The sequence below is a fragment of the Ceratotherium simum genome, chromosome 15 (assembly GCF_057802395.1).
Source record: "Ceratotherium simum simum isolate JZ-2026a chromosome 15, ASM5780239v1, whole genome shotgun sequence".
NCBI lineage: Eukaryota > Metazoa > Chordata > Mammalia > Perissodactyla > Rhinocerotidae > Ceratotherium > Ceratotherium simum.
In genome coordinates this window covers 26,820,821-26,839,126 of record NC_141914.1, presented here as the reverse complement: position 1 = coordinate 26,839,126, position 18,306 = coordinate 26,820,821, and the positions used below count along the sequence as shown (strand labels likewise).

At 38.6% G+C, this 18,306-nt stretch overlaps 2 protein-coding genes across 15 annotated transcripts in view; one reads left to right on the top strand and one right to left on the bottom strand.

Moving 5' to 3' along the window:
• Positions 1 to 6,208, top strand: part of LRCH3 (leucine rich repeats and calponin homology domain containing 3) — a 104,215-nt gene extending 98,007 nt beyond the window's left edge. For 4 of the 11 annotated variants that reach the window (XM_014783040.2, XM_014783037.2, XM_014783038.2 and 1 more), the window contains one exon: positions 76 to 1,126. In XM_014783040.2, coding sequence (XP_014638526.2) covers positions 76 to 276 — 201 coding nt within the window. In that variant the 3' untranslated portion in view covers positions 277 to 1,126. The other 7 variants (XM_087439745.1, XM_004424516.3, XM_014783041.2 and 4 more) reach the window with 5 other exon arrangements.
• Positions 6,209 to 6,269: 61 nt separating this feature from the next.
• DRC9 (dynein regulatory complex subunit 9) overlaps positions 6,270 to 18,306 on the bottom strand; it is a 46,279-nt gene continuing 34,242 nt past the window's right edge. For 3 of the 4 annotated variants that reach the window (XM_087439756.1, XM_087439759.1, XM_087439757.1), the window contains 3 exons: positions 9,986 to 10,117; positions 8,849 to 8,950; positions 6,270 to 7,460 (listed from right to left, as the gene is read on the bottom strand). In XM_087439756.1, coding sequence (XP_087295882.1) covers positions 7,332 to 7,460; positions 8,849 to 8,950; positions 9,986 to 10,117 — 363 coding nt within the window. In that variant the 3' untranslated portion in view covers positions 6,270 to 7,331. The remainder of the gene's footprint in view (positions 7,461 to 8,848; positions 8,951 to 9,985; positions 10,118 to 18,306) is intronic. The other variant, XM_087439758.1, reaches the window with a different exon arrangement.

The following is an 18,306-nucleotide window of genomic DNA, read 5'->3' as shown; positions in this document are numbered from 1 at the left end:
TCTGTACTCAAGTCTGTGTTTCTGACCCACTGACTCTGTTTTTCTGTTTTCCTTTCCTGCTCACACTTTGGACAGGACAATCTTTGTTCCCCTTCTGACATCCTTCAGCTAAACCTCAGCGTTAAAAGAACTGTTGAAACACTACTTTCTCTTGGGGCACATTCAGAAGAATCCAGTTTTGTCTCTCTGTCTATCCAGCTTTTGGGTTTTGTGGCGTTTTATTGTACTTTAATGTTAACTCTCTGTATGCTTTATTACTGGGTCTTTCCCCTCTAGGTGAAAGATTGCATTCCAGTGATTTTCCACCTCATTCCTATGCTTGGTAAAGGAGGTTTGTTTCTCATTCAGAATTATTTATGAGCTTTTTTTTTTCCTGGCCATCAAAGAACTAACCAATAAAGTAGATAAATCCTTTCCTCAGATGTTCAGCTGAGCAGCCCACCACATTAGTAAGCATTTATGATTGCTAACAAAGAGTGAAGACCAGCATTTTTTCTCCTGGTCATTGGTCCATCCTCTTGGCCTGTGGCCTTGTTTCTCTTATCATAAATGCTAAAGTGTTTCTACTAATACAGTCCTGAGCCTGTTCTTAGAATATGACTTTAGAACTTTATTTCCAAATGAGCTAATAAAATTCCCATCTGGCCATTTTCCATTGCCTCAACACAACTTATGTGTTGAAATTGTGAGAAGTGTTAAAATTGTGAGTTGCTGAACCTTTTCAACAGCTGCTCATAAGGAAATAGTTGTACCCTTTCTGGTTTGGGGGCACCTGGTCCCGTAGATCTCTGCACTGAGCTGTGCCCTGAAATCCTGAATCTCCCTTTATGGGTAGGTCCACCTAAGCATTTGCTGTCTGGACGTGTGGAAGGCACTGGCTATTTAATTTCAGTAATCTCAATTTGATCAGAATGTTCAGTCCAGAGATCAGGCAGTTCCCTGGATTGCTCTTCCAAGCCCAGTGTGTACAAATAAGGTAGTATACACCAGGCAGGTGGTGTGGAGCTGGCCTTTCAGGAGGGGGCGCCTGTCCACATTTACTGTCTGTTCTCTTTAACTGAGCTTCACTTCTAGAATCCTATTTAGAATTTAAAATGGGAATTTATGTAATTTCCCATATTATTTAAACCATCTTAATGAACTTGTATTTTATAGGCTGTTGAGGAGATTATATCTGAACAGTAGCAGGGAAAGCATGTCAGCAGTCTCTGTTCTGTCCCCAAGGTAATGAATATTGTCCCTTTCAGAATGCTCAGTGTATTAGCTGCTTGAAACTACTTTATCACTGCACTCGATTCTAGATCTCATAAACATGTTTCTGAAGAGTCAGGAATCTCCTGAACTCTGTTAACAAAATTGGACACCTGAACTCAGGTATGAAGGGAGATTGCAAGGACCATAACATCCTGTGGGAGAGTCAGCCTGGGGGTCTGATGGCTTTGGTTTTCTTCCATATTAAATGGGACACTTACTTAACACATTAAAAAACTTTACTGTTAATGATGAAACACTGAACACTGTGTTGAAAACTTCAGTTTGGTAGAATAGTAGTGCCTTCCAGAATTTGGGGGGTTTTGGTTTGTCTTGTTTTTAAGATGTCTCTGGCTCAGAGATCATTCAGTTTTGTGGAGTTTTGTCTTTTTAAAAAACACCTGATAAAAAACACATGCTGTTGTGTGTGGTTTTGGGGGAGTAATTGCGCATTCTCTTCAGAACACACAGTGCTCCCTTTAAGCCAGCTGGAAGGTGAATGTGCATCTGGAGAGCATGAGCGTCTGAGAGAATGTCTGAGCCTCTGAGGGAATGTCTACTCCGGGCCGCAGAGGTCGCAGGGCACCACAGAGGAGAAGAGATCAGGGAAGTGGCCTCGGAGAAAATCTCTCCCAAAAGCAGAACCCCCTGCAGGTTCATTTTAAGTCATTAATCAGTGCTTGCAGTTGTACTCAAAGTATTTATACAAAGTTGCTAGTTTTATAAGATCAAAAGATTGCAGTTACCTTGATTTATCAAGATAAATATTAAATAGAATTAAGAAGCACAAGTACTAATAACTGCTCAAAATAAATACTTGCTATATTTTTTATTGCAACTGGTTTTGTAAAACTTCATAATGAGATAGTAAGTGCCAATGAAAAGCTGAGAAAAATACAGTTATCTTCTTTAATAAATATGTGTAGTCTCTTTTTTCGTGGAACCAGAATTCCACTTTCTGTCCTTTGTGAGAGCAATCTCTTTTCTTTCTGAATATTTAGTCATAAAAACCAATGATAGGTGTTTTTCTTAAGATATGCCTTTTTCTCTAAGAAAGGATTAACCAAACAAATTAATGAGGCAAACAAGATAGAAGTATTTAATTTCCTTAAGCAAACAAGTAAACACTTCAAATATATAGTAATTAAGATGTTCCTGACTAAACTTATAACATAGTTGTCCAGCATAATTTAATCCATTAAATACTAGGATATGAAATACTTTACTTTTTCAAATACAATTTCTTTTTTTTTAATTCTGTAATTCAGACTTTTGACTAGTTCAAACTGGGCCTTCCATGAATTACCCAAAGTAGGGGAAAGTTTCTCAAATACATCTAAATCTCCAGGATACACTTCTGTTTCTTCCTTTGACCCCTGCCTGGTGTGAGACCCCTGATTTTCACAGTCAGGATCGTAAAGCAGATAGTGGGCATCTGTCTCGCACAGTTGGAGTCATAGCAGAAAACCATCTTGCGTTCCTACAGTATGTAAATTTCTGAAGCGCTTTCTCCTACAATGTTGTATCTCTCAGACTTGAGCCGTCTGGTAACTTGGAACTGTTTTTCTGGTTTCACCTGCCTCGTTTTACTGATCTGCATTGCTCTTTTATTTATCAGGGATGAAGGATGTTGCCTTCACTCCGTAGTATTCTGTTTATCCTGTGTTGTATGTATAAGTGTATGTAACTTGTCCATTTTTCAATTTTCAAAATGATCTGTATGTATTTTAGTTGTATTAATAAAGTGACAGTGAGTGTCAGAGACCATCTCTGTGTAACTCATATTAACAGAGGCCAGTTTCCCAGGTACTAACTTTTCACATCTCAGTTGATTATTATGAGGGAGAGAAGAGATGCTTATTTTTCCTTTTCAGTTCTGTGATGTTCATCCTATTTTCTTTTTTGTTTGTTTCTATGTTACGTTGTCCCATTTCAGGATCAATTATGTTTGCCTCTCCACATTTTAGAAGAGAAAGGTTTGAGCCAGGTTGCAGTGACGGTCCAGGCTCTCCTGGAACTGGCCCCGCCCAAGCAGCAGCAGCACCAGTTATCTGCTGTGTAAGGACTCCCAGCACCTCGGGCGTTGGCCTGGCCCAAACGGAACAGGACAGCGTGACTGCTGCTGCCAGCCACCTGCTTAAACAGAGCTCTTAAGTGTTCTTAAAAGGGACTGTTTCCATGATTCCTAACAGGAATATTTTGCTTCATTTCTCCATTTTAGGGGAGGTTATATCTGTTTCCTTTGAATTGTTTATGAAGACACGGTTGGTTTTCACAAATGAAACAATTCTGTCATTACTGAGATCCCAGCACTAAAGCCTAAACTGGCTGTGCCTTCCGAGAGAGTAGGCTTGTTTCACATACCAGAAAGAATATCTTCTCAGAAGGATATTTAGCTCTCTTGAAGGCACAGACATGCTATATTATCCTTACCCGTTTCCAAGACCTCGAGAGTCCACTGGTTTCTAAACCTGGTTGTTCATTAGAATCTCCTGGAGCATTTGTTAAAATACAGATTCTTGTTCACTAGATCCAGAGTGAGGCCTGGGTATCTGCATTTTCACCAAATATTCCAGGTGTTTCATATAATGGAGACCACTGTTCCAAGCTAGATATTTGTATGATTTGGGGGAGTAATGACTCCACTGCATTTTTCAGCCACATTTATAATCAAAAACTGTATTATGACTACTTGGACTGTTCTGTCCAAGGCAAAACAAAAATAAGGTAGAAGGCCTACATTTTGCATAGTAAAACAATGAAATAGATACATCTGTATTTAAGGCCAGTGTCTTAGGCTTACCCCCAACTCCAGTTCACCTCCACTTAGAGGATGGTTCTGTGTGTCCTCCTGCTGTTATCTCAGCATTACAAACAGGCACTCCACACACCGGTTCCAGATCCTTAGGCTGGTGGCAGACGCTACTCAGCATCGTTTGATTAGTCACTTCACTGAGCCTCCTCCACCCCAACGCTGCTCCCAGGACACCTGGACCTGTGAACACTCTCCAGTCACAGCAGATACACTTCCAGCTCCCCAGCTAATGGAAGATTATGAACACAAAGCAAAAGGAAGAAGGGAAAAGCCAAGATTCTTATATTTCTTTCAGGTAACTGCTAATTCCTGTGGCTGGATTAAAGCCCTGTGGCATCTTAAAAACAGCTTGCTGTCTTCATGTAGCCCATCTGGCTCCACCACTGGTGCCTTATTTACTCAATTGTGGGTGCAGTACGAGGGCCCGAGGCCTCACCCCACACAAAGCCAGGAGCCTTTATTCAAGTTTAAGCCATTTGGGTCTTTCTTCCCCTATATTTTGAACCCCCTTGAGTTGTCAGTGAGATCTGTTGGTATTCACTGCCTTTGTAAACCAAGTAAATAGAGTAAGTGAAGATACTAGTTATCTAGGTTTTTTTCTGTTGTTAACTGTTCTGAATTTTCTTTACCAATGCATGCATTTGAACATGTTCTCTCTTTTTATCATGTAAATGCATCTAATAGTAACTTTGGATAAAATTATGTTGAGTATCTGGTCAAAATAATGTTTTTCTCCTATTCTCACAGGGTAACAAGTTCATCAGAACATTACCACTTTGTCCAAGTTTAAAATTATATAACATAAAACATCTGAGCTCAAAGCCTAATCCTTCAAGGTCCTCACAGAACAAAAGTAAAATGTCTTCTAAGTACTTAGAGCCAGCCCCCATTATATTTACAGTTCCAAACAGACCCCCCATGTTTAGAATTTAGCTGTGTGTATTTTTAAACTATAGGTATGTTTCCTTCTAGTTGACATTAAACCTCAGTACAATCTCCAAATTATAGAGAGCCATTTGAAATGCAAGTCAGCAAAGGACAGACTGTTTGTCACATGTTATGCAAGGAATAATCCCAGAAGACATACATAATGCAACACATGGGACATTTGCAACTAATTTTCTCATAGGTTTAAATAAATGGGAAATTTCAACCTATTTCAGATTTTATACATAGCATGAAACCTTTTTAATGTGTTTTTATCACACTAATTCAGATTTATATTTGATTTGTTAGAAAAAATTTGTGTACAGTTTTGGTTGATAATGAAAGACAATTATCAAATATATTGAATTTCTTTTCTGTGCCAAGATGCAAAAACAAATCATGATGTTTTTGTTGGAAAATTTTTGTTCAGAGTTTTGTATGTACCTTTTTTTTTAACTGGAAAGAAGATTTAACATTTAGCCTTGCTAGACTCCAGTGTGAGATGAAGATGACTGTGGAGCAGTTTCACCTGACCGTTTATGAGCTTCCTACTGAAGCCCCGACGTTCCAGTGCTGAAGTGTGAACAGAGAAAAGGCCAAGTGCCTGCCCACTAGGACCCCTCCAGACTACGGAGATTTTAAGTCAGCAGGTTACCAAGCTTCCAAACTCATACACACTTAGCAGTCCAAACCAGTCTTCTCTGGAAACAACTCATGGGAGGAGGGGCCTTTAGATTTGGCCAGAACAGGGTAGAGGGCTTATTATAGGTCACTTCCTTTAATAGCTTTTTAAAATACAGCTTGACACCTAAACAAGGAGTCAGATTTCTCTTACTTGCTCCAGGTAGTAGTGACTAATGATGTGTGACTATGCTCATGAGTGTGATGAATTTTTAAAAACTAAGTGCTTAAATGGTTATAGAAATGAAGGAAAATATGGATATTTAGAAACCTTTTTATATACATATTGCAGTGAGATGGTTTACAGCAGATTTCATTTTGTTTCTGAAAATGTTGTAAACATGTAATTAGTAAAAGATTTTGTAAAACATTGTCCTATATTTGTATGTCTGTAAATATAATGCATAAGTTCTAAGTATAAATATGTCAATATCATGTATGTTATTTTAAATCGCCTGTATGCCACCTTACACATTGACATTGATAAAAGCCAGCACATCAATAGCATGAAATAAAGGCTGATTTGAAAATGTTCATACCTAAAGCATGGTTTCCTTGGCATAAATGAAAAACTATCTCATTCCCTGAAGGAACATCAGTAGAAACTGGGTCATCATAATAGGCACTTGTGGTCAAAATGTACTTTTTAAGGAAGTATAGAAATCAGTATTGCCCTGAGTTTGGAGTTAGGTATAAGGCTTGATTCGTGAAATACACGTGACATATTTGGACAGCTGTCTCTCAGAAATTACCAAGTGTGCTCTAGGGAAAGCTTTAGCATCCCAAGACGTTCTATTCTGATTAATCAAGACAAGAATGACCCAGTGGGCTCACTCTTTTTGCACGGAGAGGGAGAACAATAATCGGCTCTATGTGCCAGGCACAGGTTAGGTATTTTCACATGCCTTACCTCTTTTAGTCTAATACCTGAGAAGGTGAGAATTGTTGAGTAAGAAGAGCAGTGTCTCACTTATCAAAAGTATCTCCAGGTAGTCTTCCAGCAGACCTGTGTCCCCCATCTTGACTATGTGTGGGCTGTGTATCCTCACATCTCATTTCTATCTTATTTATAATTTATATCCCTACCTGTTTCCCAGAAAAGGAGCTGAAGCAGCTTATAATATATATATTCCATGTCACCATCCTCCAATAAAAACACTCAAGTGATAAGTCTAAGAGGTAGGAAGAAACCAACATTTATGAAAACTTTACTGTGTACATATTATGCTAGACACTTTGTAAACATCATCCTGTAATTCCTACTGAACATTTCACTTTTGCTCAAGAGTTTTTTCACTATAGACAAAATTAGAATCAGAGACATTACAGGAATTGATTAAGTTTTAATGCAGCGCTGTAACTAAGTCCATGAACTTTTTTCTGGTAAGAAAGCGAGAGGAATCTTCACGAGGCTCCTGGAAATACTTCCCAGCAAAATTTTTTCAAAATATCAAGAAGCCCTAAATTGATGGTATAATCCCAATTCAGGGTTTGAATACTCATATAACAGGTAAAGTGACATAACCAGGCCACACCTGGGAATGTCCAAATAAGCAACAACCTGTAGATGAGTGTCTGTGATGGTCAAGTTTCTTACTCCCTTCAAGCCCTCCTTCCGTCTCCAGGATACCGGAGGAAAGGACCTACGGTGACTCGCTCACTTCTTGCCTCTCCGCTTGTCCTTGCCTTTACCTTTTGAATCCTTGCTATCATCTATGTCTTTCCTAGGCATTCTGAAACCACCAATTTCATTCCGTACCACAGTGCCTCGCCACCAGGCCTGGAGCTGGAAGAGAAAGGGCAAGTGAGGACAATTTATAGTATGCCTGAGAAGCTGTGTTCTCTACATAAGGGATTATTGTTTTTTGATGAAGTCACTTCTGCCTGAAGAATGGTCTCTGTCTGAGATGTGGAGATGGCCAAGCCTGCTGTCCCTACAGCACTGCTCGCTGTCGTGCAGGAAACAGAGGTTAAGCCATGGACTCTAGAGTGAGGTTCTCAGAGTAAAAATAAAGAAAAGGAATCCAATGAGACCAATCTTTTCCTTACACTTAGAAACCTGGCTCTCTTTACTGCTGCTGCTCTTGATGAACATCCGAGTTCCCCACACCTCACAACCATTTGATCCAAAAGGGATGTTAGTTTCCCAGGCCATGGGCAAAAGAAAGCCCTCAGTCAAAAATGTGCAGATAATCTCGATGACTTCAGCCAGCTTCCTGGTGCATTTCATATCTTTAATGATTGATTAAAGGATCAATAAATACTCCAAAAAGGATTTAGATAGGTCCCTTGAATATCTTATTCATCAGACACAACTGTTCTGAATATAGTCTGGGCTACTTTAAAATCAGACTAAGCCCTAAAGACTGGGAGCAAATCCACTAGTGAAAAAACAATCACCTAGTTCTTACATCTGTGCTCTAAGTCCAGGAATGCTGACAAATAGAAAACACCATAGAAGCTCAATAAATACTTGCTAACTATACATCCAACTCTCTCCTAATGGAAGGCCCAAGTGTGGGTTTGGATACTCAGTCCTGAATGTACTTTAAAGCTTACTTTCTTAATCCACCCCCTAACATACATCCCAGACCAGTCTGCACACCATAGGGTCTCAGCAGATACTCCTTTGAGAGAAAAGGGCAATCCTCAAAACAATAGTTTCAGTCCAGCTGATGTTGTTTTTGCTTGGTAATATTTCCCAGAATCTGACCTGCCAGTTAATCATCACTTATATACACAAGTTCATATGAAACTAAAATATATATTTTTTTCTAAACTGCTACTTATTCCCTCCACCTTTTTAACAAACAGCTCTTATCAGAACCTAGCAGATAGCCTGGGCTGACTTATATAAATAGGATTTTAAGAAGCAGTAGGATATTAAGAAAAATTCCTTCAAGAGCTGTTTTGGTTAGAAATAGTATTCTTAAATTTGACCTCTGGGCACAAGTTCTAGGTTTGCTTCCACTGCTAACCACGTCTTTTTCCCTGGATTAAGAGTTGGGGGCATGTCCTTTTGTCTCCCTGTACCACAGATTGTGTTGGCAAATTCCAAAAATAACAAACCGTCCATGTTTCCTCACAGATCTGTTCTGTGAGACTCTGCATTCCTCAGTGTTAGGCTGGCTATGGAACTGAAAGGGCCCCAAGGTGCCAATTACGGCTTTCTACCTTTATGATGCTCTTTAATTCCAAGCGATCCTGTTCTATCTTCTTTCTGGTCCTCTCCTTTTCTAGACGATCTTCAATGATGACCTGTTCATACTCCCTTAGCTGCAAAAGTAGACATTGATCATATGTTATAGGACTCTCTTGGCTGAGCTATGGCCCAGACAGCCCTGCACTTTTAATCTAAAATTTTTAAAATAAAGCATGCCAAATCTAAAGATGAACTAAAGAAAAAACTTACTGGATTCTTATATTGTAAATATTCACATATTAACTTTATAATTGTTCTCCAAATTTTTTCAGTTTGAATAATTCAAATTTGCTTTAAAATCTTTAATAAAAATGAAATACAAACTTGGTGTGTGATTAATGACGTCAAAATGATGTAATTTTTGGGCCAGCCCCATGGCTTAGCAGTTAAGTGCGCGCACTCTGCTACTGGCGGCCCAGGTTCGGATCCTGGGCGCGCACGGATGCACCACTTCTCCGACCATGCTGAGGCTGCGTCCCACATACAGCAACTAGAAGGATGTGCAACTATGACATACAACTATCTACTGGGGCTTTGGGGGAAAAAAAGGAGGAGGATTGGCAATAGATGTTAGCTCAGAGCCAGTCTTCCTCAGCAAAAAGAGGAGGATTAGCATGGATGTTAGCTCAGGGCTAATCTTCCTCACAAAAAAAAAAAAAATAATGTTTTTAAAAAACTGATAGAATATACACATACAAATAGCAGTCATCTTTTAAAAGAAAAATTTGGAAAGTTCTACATTTATTCAATGATGAAACCATAATCAGAAGCTTTTTAGAAATCATAATTTACAAATTATCTTCAGAGACCACAAAGTAGAAATAATAGTATCTATCTCAAGAGGTGGTTGGGAGAGTTAAATAAGTTACATATGTGAAATACTAGTAAACTGCCTGGGAAAGAGTAAGCACTGTATAAGTGTTAGCTGCTGCTACCATTGTCCCCATCACCGATGTCATCGTCATCATCATCATCACTGAAAAAGAATCTCTTTGGTTTATAGGCACACCTCCACTCTGTCACCAAAAACAGCATTACCCAGCTACTGTAGCTCACCTACCACCCACTCCTCAGTGCTCAGCCTTACACTCTCGAGACTGCTTCCTTACCGTCTTTGCAAGGTCTTGAAGGTGTGCTAAGTCAGTGGCCTTTGCAGATTTGAGAGCATTTAGTTCATTCTGTTTCATTTCTGTGTCCTTATCAAATTTCTCCATCCAGAACTCTAGCTTCTCCTCAAGTTTCTATTTGGAAAAGAACAGTAAAACATGGCTTCCACCAGACACAAAACAGTATATACTGTATGAAATCATTTATATAAGGTTAGAGAACAAGCAAAACTTGTCTATAGTGATAAAAGTCAGAATCGTGGTTACTTCTGGGGGGAGTGCTGGTTTATTGATTGGGAATGGGGCATGAAGGAGATTTCTAGGATGCTGTAAATGTGCTCTAGATCTCTATCTGAGTGGTGGTTACAGGAATGTATATGCATAAATATTCATCAAACTATATACTTAGTATTTGTGCCCTTTACTGTATGTGATTACTCAATTTAAAAACAGGAGGAAGAGGGCCTTCCAGGTGTCTGGATAAGAGAAGATTCGGTGAAGAGGAAAGGAATAAAGGGTGGGTAGAAAATTCTGAAGGATAAGAAATGACATCAGACATCTCCGACTGATAACAGACACTAAATACTAGTTGAGAAGGGTGCAATATCTTCAAAATTCTAAAAGATAATAAATGTGAATCTAAGATTTTATACCTAGCTAACCTAGGATTCAAATGTGAGGGAAAGAGAGACTATACCTAGTCTTTCTGAAAGAGTTTCTCAGAAATGTACTTTAGCAAAATAAAATGAAAGAGATATGTATTAGAAACGAGAGAGAAACCAGTAAACTGTATATTTAAACTATATAATATATCATACTTTTTAATAATCATAATCTGGAACTAAAATCCCAAATTAGGTGATAGAATCTAGTAGAAAGAGCACAGACAGGCTCTGAAGGCAGATTGCCTAGGTTCAACTCCAACTCTGGCACTCCAGAAGGAGGGAGAGAAGTCAAGATGGTGGCATAGGTGGACTCTGAACTCACCTCCTCCCACGGACACAGCAGACTTACTACTACTCTTGGAAAAATTACCCCTGAGAGAGAACTGGCACTCCAATAAGTTTACTTAAATTCAGTTCCCTCATCTATAATGGAAATATGTAATGGAAATATATAATAAATAATGTCAACATGGGATGTAGCAGAGGAAGAGAAGAGGTAAGTTAAAGCTTTGCCTTAATAAAGGCAAGCAAATATGGATATTAACTCTAGATTTAAGAGAAAGAACACAGTGTAGACATGTATGTTAAAATTTTAAGGGTTACCACCACAAGAACAGGATGTGTAACTTCCAAATTCCTAGAGCGTGTAGCTCAAGAATGAGACGTCAAGAGGAGCCTTTGGCGGTATATAGACATGAAATTTTAAAAAACATGATTCACAATAAATCATTCTAATTAAGTTAGAACATGTCAGTTTGGTGCAATCACGTCTTTAATATTCTAACTCTTGTTAGCACTCCTTATTTAACAAAAAGAGAATGGGCTCTGGGCAGGCAAGAGGAGCTGGCTGGAATATAATAACATCATTTGGTATTTATTGTACTTCTATTTACATTACTTTCCATTCATGGAAAATGATACTGGTTTTCCTTTTATAGTGATATAAAAATCTTAATTGAAAATAAATTGATATTGTTTAGGTGAGTAACTAGGTAGAAAACAGTAGTAACACAGGTGGTATATAGATATTACAAAACTGTGAAAGTGGTATGCAAATAACTGGAGTTTGCACTAGCGAGCAAGAAATCGAGCAGTAAAAATTCCACCAATCCAACAAAAGTCAAGAAGGAAAGACACAACTAGAAAGCTTGAAAAGTAGGGAACATAAAATAAGATGGAAAAATTAAGTACAAACAAGTGAAAAATCACAATAAAAATAAATTGGGGTAAATTCCCCTATCAAAAGAAAGAGCCTCTCATATATTTTTTTAATCTAGCTATGAACTATTTATAAAAAGCATAGCTAAAACAATATCATCAAAGCAAAAAGAAAGCAGGTTTAGCAATTAATATCTGGAAAAATAGAATTCAAGCCAAAAATAATTAAAAGACACAAAAAGGGACAATTTACACTGAAAAAAGACACAACCTATAAAGAATATATGACAATTATAAACTTTTATATTCTAATACCATATTTTGGAATATATAAAGCAAAAACTATTAGTCATATAAGAAGTTGACAGATCCACAATCATCTTAGGAGACTATCTCACTTCTCTGAAATTAGTAACTCAGGTATAGACCAAAATAAACAACAATATGAAGAATTTGACAGCTAGACTAATAGACATTTATACAACTTTGTACCTAACAGAGAATACACATTCTTTTCAAATACCCATGGAATATTCACATAACCTGAGCATATCTTAAGCCCAAATAAGAACTCAACAAATTCCAACAAGCATAAACCTTACATTTCACATTCTGAGACCACACTGGAAGACAGAGTATAAACCTTAAAGGGTTGTAAGGTTCACAGCAGGAACATCAGAGGGTTGTTGTGAGAATAGAAAGATAGCCAAGACCTCTCCAACTCCAACGACTCGGACATTTAAGAAATACCCTTTAAAATAACTCTCGGGTTAAAAAGGAAATACCAAATTATAAACTACAAATTATGATGCTTACGATTTACTTTTAAAGGCATGAAAAAGATAAGATGGATTAATGGAGGAAGGATATATAGATACGTGATAAAAGCAAGAATAATAAAATGTTAATGGTAGACTCTACAACTAGATGGTGGTATATGGGTGTTCACTGTAAAATTCTTCCAATTTTCTGTATATTTGGAAACACGCATAATAAAATGCTGAGGAAATAAATTACAAATTATTTGGAAAGGAATGACAATGTAAGCATCATGAATCAAAATCTGTAGATTATAGACAGAGTACTCAGAAAATATGTTGGTTTATATGCATTTACTAGAAAATAATAAAACTTGAAAATAAATGAATTGAGCATTTAAGAAACTAGACAAAGATAAGCAACATAAGCTCAAAGAAAGTACAAGATAATAATTACTCAAAGCAAAAACCAATGTGACAGGGAAAAAAAAGATTTGCTCAATAAAACCAAAAGATAGTTTCTGTGAGACCAACAAAATGGTCAAACTTTTGACAAGTCTCAGCAAGACAAAGGGAGCGAAGACATAAAATCTTAAAAATAAAGGATGAAAAAAATAACTACAGAAGTAAAGGAAAATTTTAAGTTGTAAGAGACCACAGAGCAGAGCTTTATACTAATAAATCTGAAATTAATGTTTAGATGAAATGGGTTATTTTCCAGGAAGACATGTTACCAAAAATGACTCAAAAATATTTTTAAGTGAAGACATCAATAATCATTAAAAAAATTGAGGGCCGGCTCCGTGGCTTAGCAGTTAAGTGCGCACGCTCTGCTGCTGGTGGCCGGGGTTCGGATCCCCGTCGTGCACTGATGCACCGCTTCTCCGGCCATGCTGAAGCCGCGTGCCACATACAGCAACTAGAAGGATGTGCAACTATGACACACAACTATCTACTGGGGCTTTGGGGGAAAAAATAAATAAAATAAAATTATTAAAAAAAAAAATTGAAAAGGTAGCTAAATATCTCCTTTTAAAATGCTACCAGACACGACTGTTTATGACTGTGTTGTACCAAAGTTTCAAGGAACAGAAAATAATCTATTTTCTATTTCTATTTTTAGGTTTCAGAACATAAAAAGGTGGAAAGCTTCCCAACTCAAGCTGCCAAGCTAGCAAAATTGATAGTAATACAACAAAGAAGCATCAAAAAATAAATCTATAGGTTAATCTCATTTATGAAATATATAAATACAAAATAAAACTCTAAAAATCTAATTCTATCAGTCTAGTAAAAGAATAATATATTATGACCAAGTAGGGTTTATCCCAAGAATTTAAAGATGATTCACCATCAACAAACCTATTAATATATTTTACTTTATTAACATATTAAAAGATTAAAAAACATATCTCAATGGATGAAGAAAATCCATCTCAGAAAACTAAATACTCATTCCTGATTAAAAAGGAAAAAAAAACAGCAAGATAAGATCAAAAGGAAACTTCCTTAACTAGATAAAGTTTATCAACCATAAAGCTACAGAGTAAACCTCATACAATCCCTATTTGTGCCCGTTATCAATGCACTGCCTCTCAACTCCAAATTCATCCTTCGCTGGCTGAGTTTGTGCAACTGGTGGCTTGCTGTAAGCATTTCTTTTGCCAGGTGGCACAATGTTAAGCTTTGTCAGTAGAGGGCGCTAGAAGGACATGACAGGAGAGCTTCTTTCCTTGGTTCCAGTGTGCTTCCTCGTGTTCCTGGGGCAGGTCTGACAGTGGCATGTGTGTGGGACACTCAGTGGCAGTTACTCACCAACAAGTTTTGCTGACACAACAGGGGGATTCTAGCCAAACACAGTCCACAGTTCCCAGCTTGCCAGCTTTATCCCACTAGCTGTGAAGCAGCTCTGACCCAGGGCAACAAAGCAAACATCTCTGTTTATTCCTTCCTTGGATACTGTCCTTCAGCCCTAGAATGTTCTTTAGAGATCTCTTTCATCCTTTCTTTGTAGCCAATTCCTTATTACCAGTTAATGATTCTTTTGTTAAATGTTCCCTTGGTTTCTGTCACCTATCCAGACCATAATGATACAGAATTGATACCAAAAATAGAGTTTATCTCCCACTTTCTAATTCACATATGTCTTCCTAAGGCATCTAAAATCCTTGCTATTTCCTGTTCACCAGATACCATCAACATAATTCAGTGAACTATGTTTTGTGGAAAGTCGAAACACGATGTTTTGTGGAAAGTCGAAACAAGCAACATCTCAGCAGACCACATTATGGCAGAGAACAGAACTGACACAGCCCTGACGTGAGACTGTGAGGGTGTGCTGTTGGCCCTGCCAGGTAAAAGCAAACTGCTTCTGGAGGTTTTTTCAAACTGATTTGGAGACAGGGGCTTTGGTCAGGTTAATAGCTGCCTACGAAGTGCCAGTGGCAATTGAAGATTTTCTCCGGTGAACACAGTGCATCTGGAACTGTAGCCACAATTAGAGTCCCCACCTGATCACATTTACAACAGTCCACAGTCATTCTCCAAGATCATTCAACTGCACAGGCCAAGCAGCTGAGTTAAATGGGGATGTGATAAGTATCACTGCCTCGACTTCTTTCAAGCCTGATGTTGCGACTAATTCCTGCAGTTATACCAAAAGTGCAGCATTACTTATAATTTACTATCTTGATAGGGAGGGGAAGCAGTTGGCCCTTACTACCTACCTGGCCCTTACTACCATAATAGCCCTCACTCCATGAGTCAGAGAGCCCCTGTGGAAATTCTGCCGGTTGCCAAGTACGTCTATTCCAATTACGTGTTCAGTGATGGGAAATAACCACAGGATGGGTCCATGGAACAAGTGGGCTCAGAGTAAACCAGACTTGAGTTAAGACTCCATCTATCACCTGACCACCATAATCTTCCATTTTGAGTAGGGGCCACAGTGTTGTTTTGGGTCCCCAGGAATTAGCATCAATTCAGAGCCAATGTTTAGTAATCTCAGAAAGTCTGGATATTTTCTTTTTTCCAGTGCATAATCACTCTACTAAAGAGCCACAGGTCCCTCTGGGTAAGGCTTAGAGGAAGATTCACAGTATATACTTGCAGCAGTGCTACAGAAGTTCATCCTCAGAGGGACCTGCCCCCTTCAATCAAGGGGCTCTGGGTTTGTGAATTGACTTAGTTCTGGAAACTTGATGAGAGGCTATGACTCTCTATTGTGGTGACTCAAGTCAGGTTTTTGCCTACTGGACTTGGACTTTTTTTCTCTTATATAGATCCAGTAATGCTTTATCAGGCTGCCCATCAATTTTGTTCCTAGGGATACTATGATTAATTAGCCATTGACAAATGTCCCTGTGGGCAAAGGCATTCTGATTACCAGTACATCCCTGCTTCCCTTTATGGTGAACGTGTCCACCTTGTCTTTGGCAGTTAAGTGCTGCCACATGTCCTCTGGCACTCCAGAATCCCATCATCCCCACTGAAATCAGGGAGCCCAAATCTATGATGATATCACCCATGGTCTTACGTGGCCTACTAGCAAAGCAACTACAGAGCTTTTCAGGGATGCAGGTGTTCTTTCACTAATGTATTTCTCAATGTCTTAGGAAAAGGGTGTCTTCTGGGAAGGAGTGTCTTATGGAAACCAGTTAGAGGTGGGTGTTTGGAGGCAGATTTGTAGGTCACACACGATAAATTCACTCCGATATTCCTATTTCCCTAAGTCTTTGGATTCTGTTCTCCACATCAAAGCAGGGAAGCTCTGGCTTCTCCACCTCATTAAATGTGGGCCACTGATGAGTCTAAGTTTCAGTTAACCAACGAAGCAAACTGGCAGAATCACCTCCAGCTGCACAAGCTAACACATTAAATCCAGAATATCTGGTAAGTATATCCATATCAATGAACTCGATCCAATCTAGTGTTCTATTCCATCCTCCTTGGTCTAACACCCTTAGAATCCATTCCCAGAAATGCCTCCCAGGTCTCTGTCAATATATATTAGCAAAGTCTTGTGATTCTTTTGGTGTATAAGCTATTTCCTTCTGAGTTATAGTTATCTGAGTTATCTGTCCCCCTGGAACTTGCTGAAATTTGACCCTAGTTATGGATCCAGGGGCAATAGGGATGATTGTGCTAGGTCTTGAGAGTGAGCATCCCTTTTCAAGGCATCTGCCTCAGATGAAGTTATTCTCACAGGATTTTCAGGGAAAGGAAGACTAATCTCCTCAGACACAGGAGGGCAGGCAACTTCCACTGGCAAGGGAGGCTCAGAGTGACTTGGGGGTGCAGGATTGTCAATTACATCTGAGTTCAACCAGATGTTCCCATTTCGAGTTTCAGGGTCCCATTCTTTCCCAATGAAACCCCTAACTTGCTCATAAGAAACTTGGCATGACTATGAATTCATGTGTAATACTGACTGAATGCCACTAAAACCAAGAATAGAAAAATAGTGCCCCATTATCACTACTAGTAATCAACATCACGCTTGACATTCTATCTACACAATAAGCCACAAAATGGAAACAGACATATAAATAGTAAAAAATAAAATTGTTATTATTTGCAGTCAATAAGATTTTCTACCCAGAAAATCCAATGAATCACCTGCAAAACCATTAAAACTAATATGAGAGGACATAAGGAATCTATAACAACATACAAAAATGAATAGCCTTTCTAGATACCATGCACCTAGAGACATGTCCAAGAATATTTAGCATTGTTATACAGCAAAACTTGGACACAACCTAAATGTTCACTGACAGAAGAATGGTTAACTAAATTTTAGTATATCACCTCTATGGGATATTATATAACAATTGCATTGCTATAGAAAACATTACAGACAAAGTAAATTAAAAAAAAAAAAACAGAGTCTGGAACAATATATATAGTATGATCCCGTTTATGTCAAAAACAAATATAAATAAATACTAAAAACATGTAAGTATTTAGGTGCGTACACAAGTATATATACAAAAAGAAAAAGATGTGGAAGAAATCTTTGGGGGCTGGCCTGGTGGCAGAGTGGTTAAGTTCTCGCGCTCTGCTTCAGCGGCCCCGGATTCGCAAGTTGGGATCCCGGGCGCAGACCTATGCACCGCTCATCAAGCCATGCTGTGGTAGGCATCCCACATATAAAGTAGAGGAAGATGGGCACAGATGTTAGCCCAGGGCCAGTCTTCCTCAGCAAAAAGAGGAAGATTGGCAACAGATGTTAGCTCAGGGCTAATCTTCCTCACCAAAAAAAAAAAAAAGAAAGAAAGAAAGAAAAGAAATCTTTGGAAAGAAGAGTGATTAAAAGAGCTTTCAGGGCCGGCCCCGTGGCTTAGCGGTTAAGTGCGCGCACTCCGCTGCTGGCGGCCCGGGTTCGCATCCCGGGCGCGCACCGATGCACTGCTTCTCCAGCCATGCTGAGGCCGCGTCCCACATACAGCAACTAGAAGGATGTGCAGCTATGACATACAACTATCTACTGGGGCTTTGGGGGGAAAAAATAAATAAATAAAATCTTTAAAAAAAAAAAAGAGCTTTCACTTTTTTAAATCTTTATATTTCTGTACCTTTTCAAATTTTCATTAAACAGTATTTATGTGTTGCTTGTTTTATTGGGCTGAAGATCTGGGAAAAACTGACTTCATCCATTTATCCACCAACTCGTCTGATTGTTATCAAATACCTGCTATGTGTCTAACATTTGAAACAGGTAACATGATACATAATCCCCTAA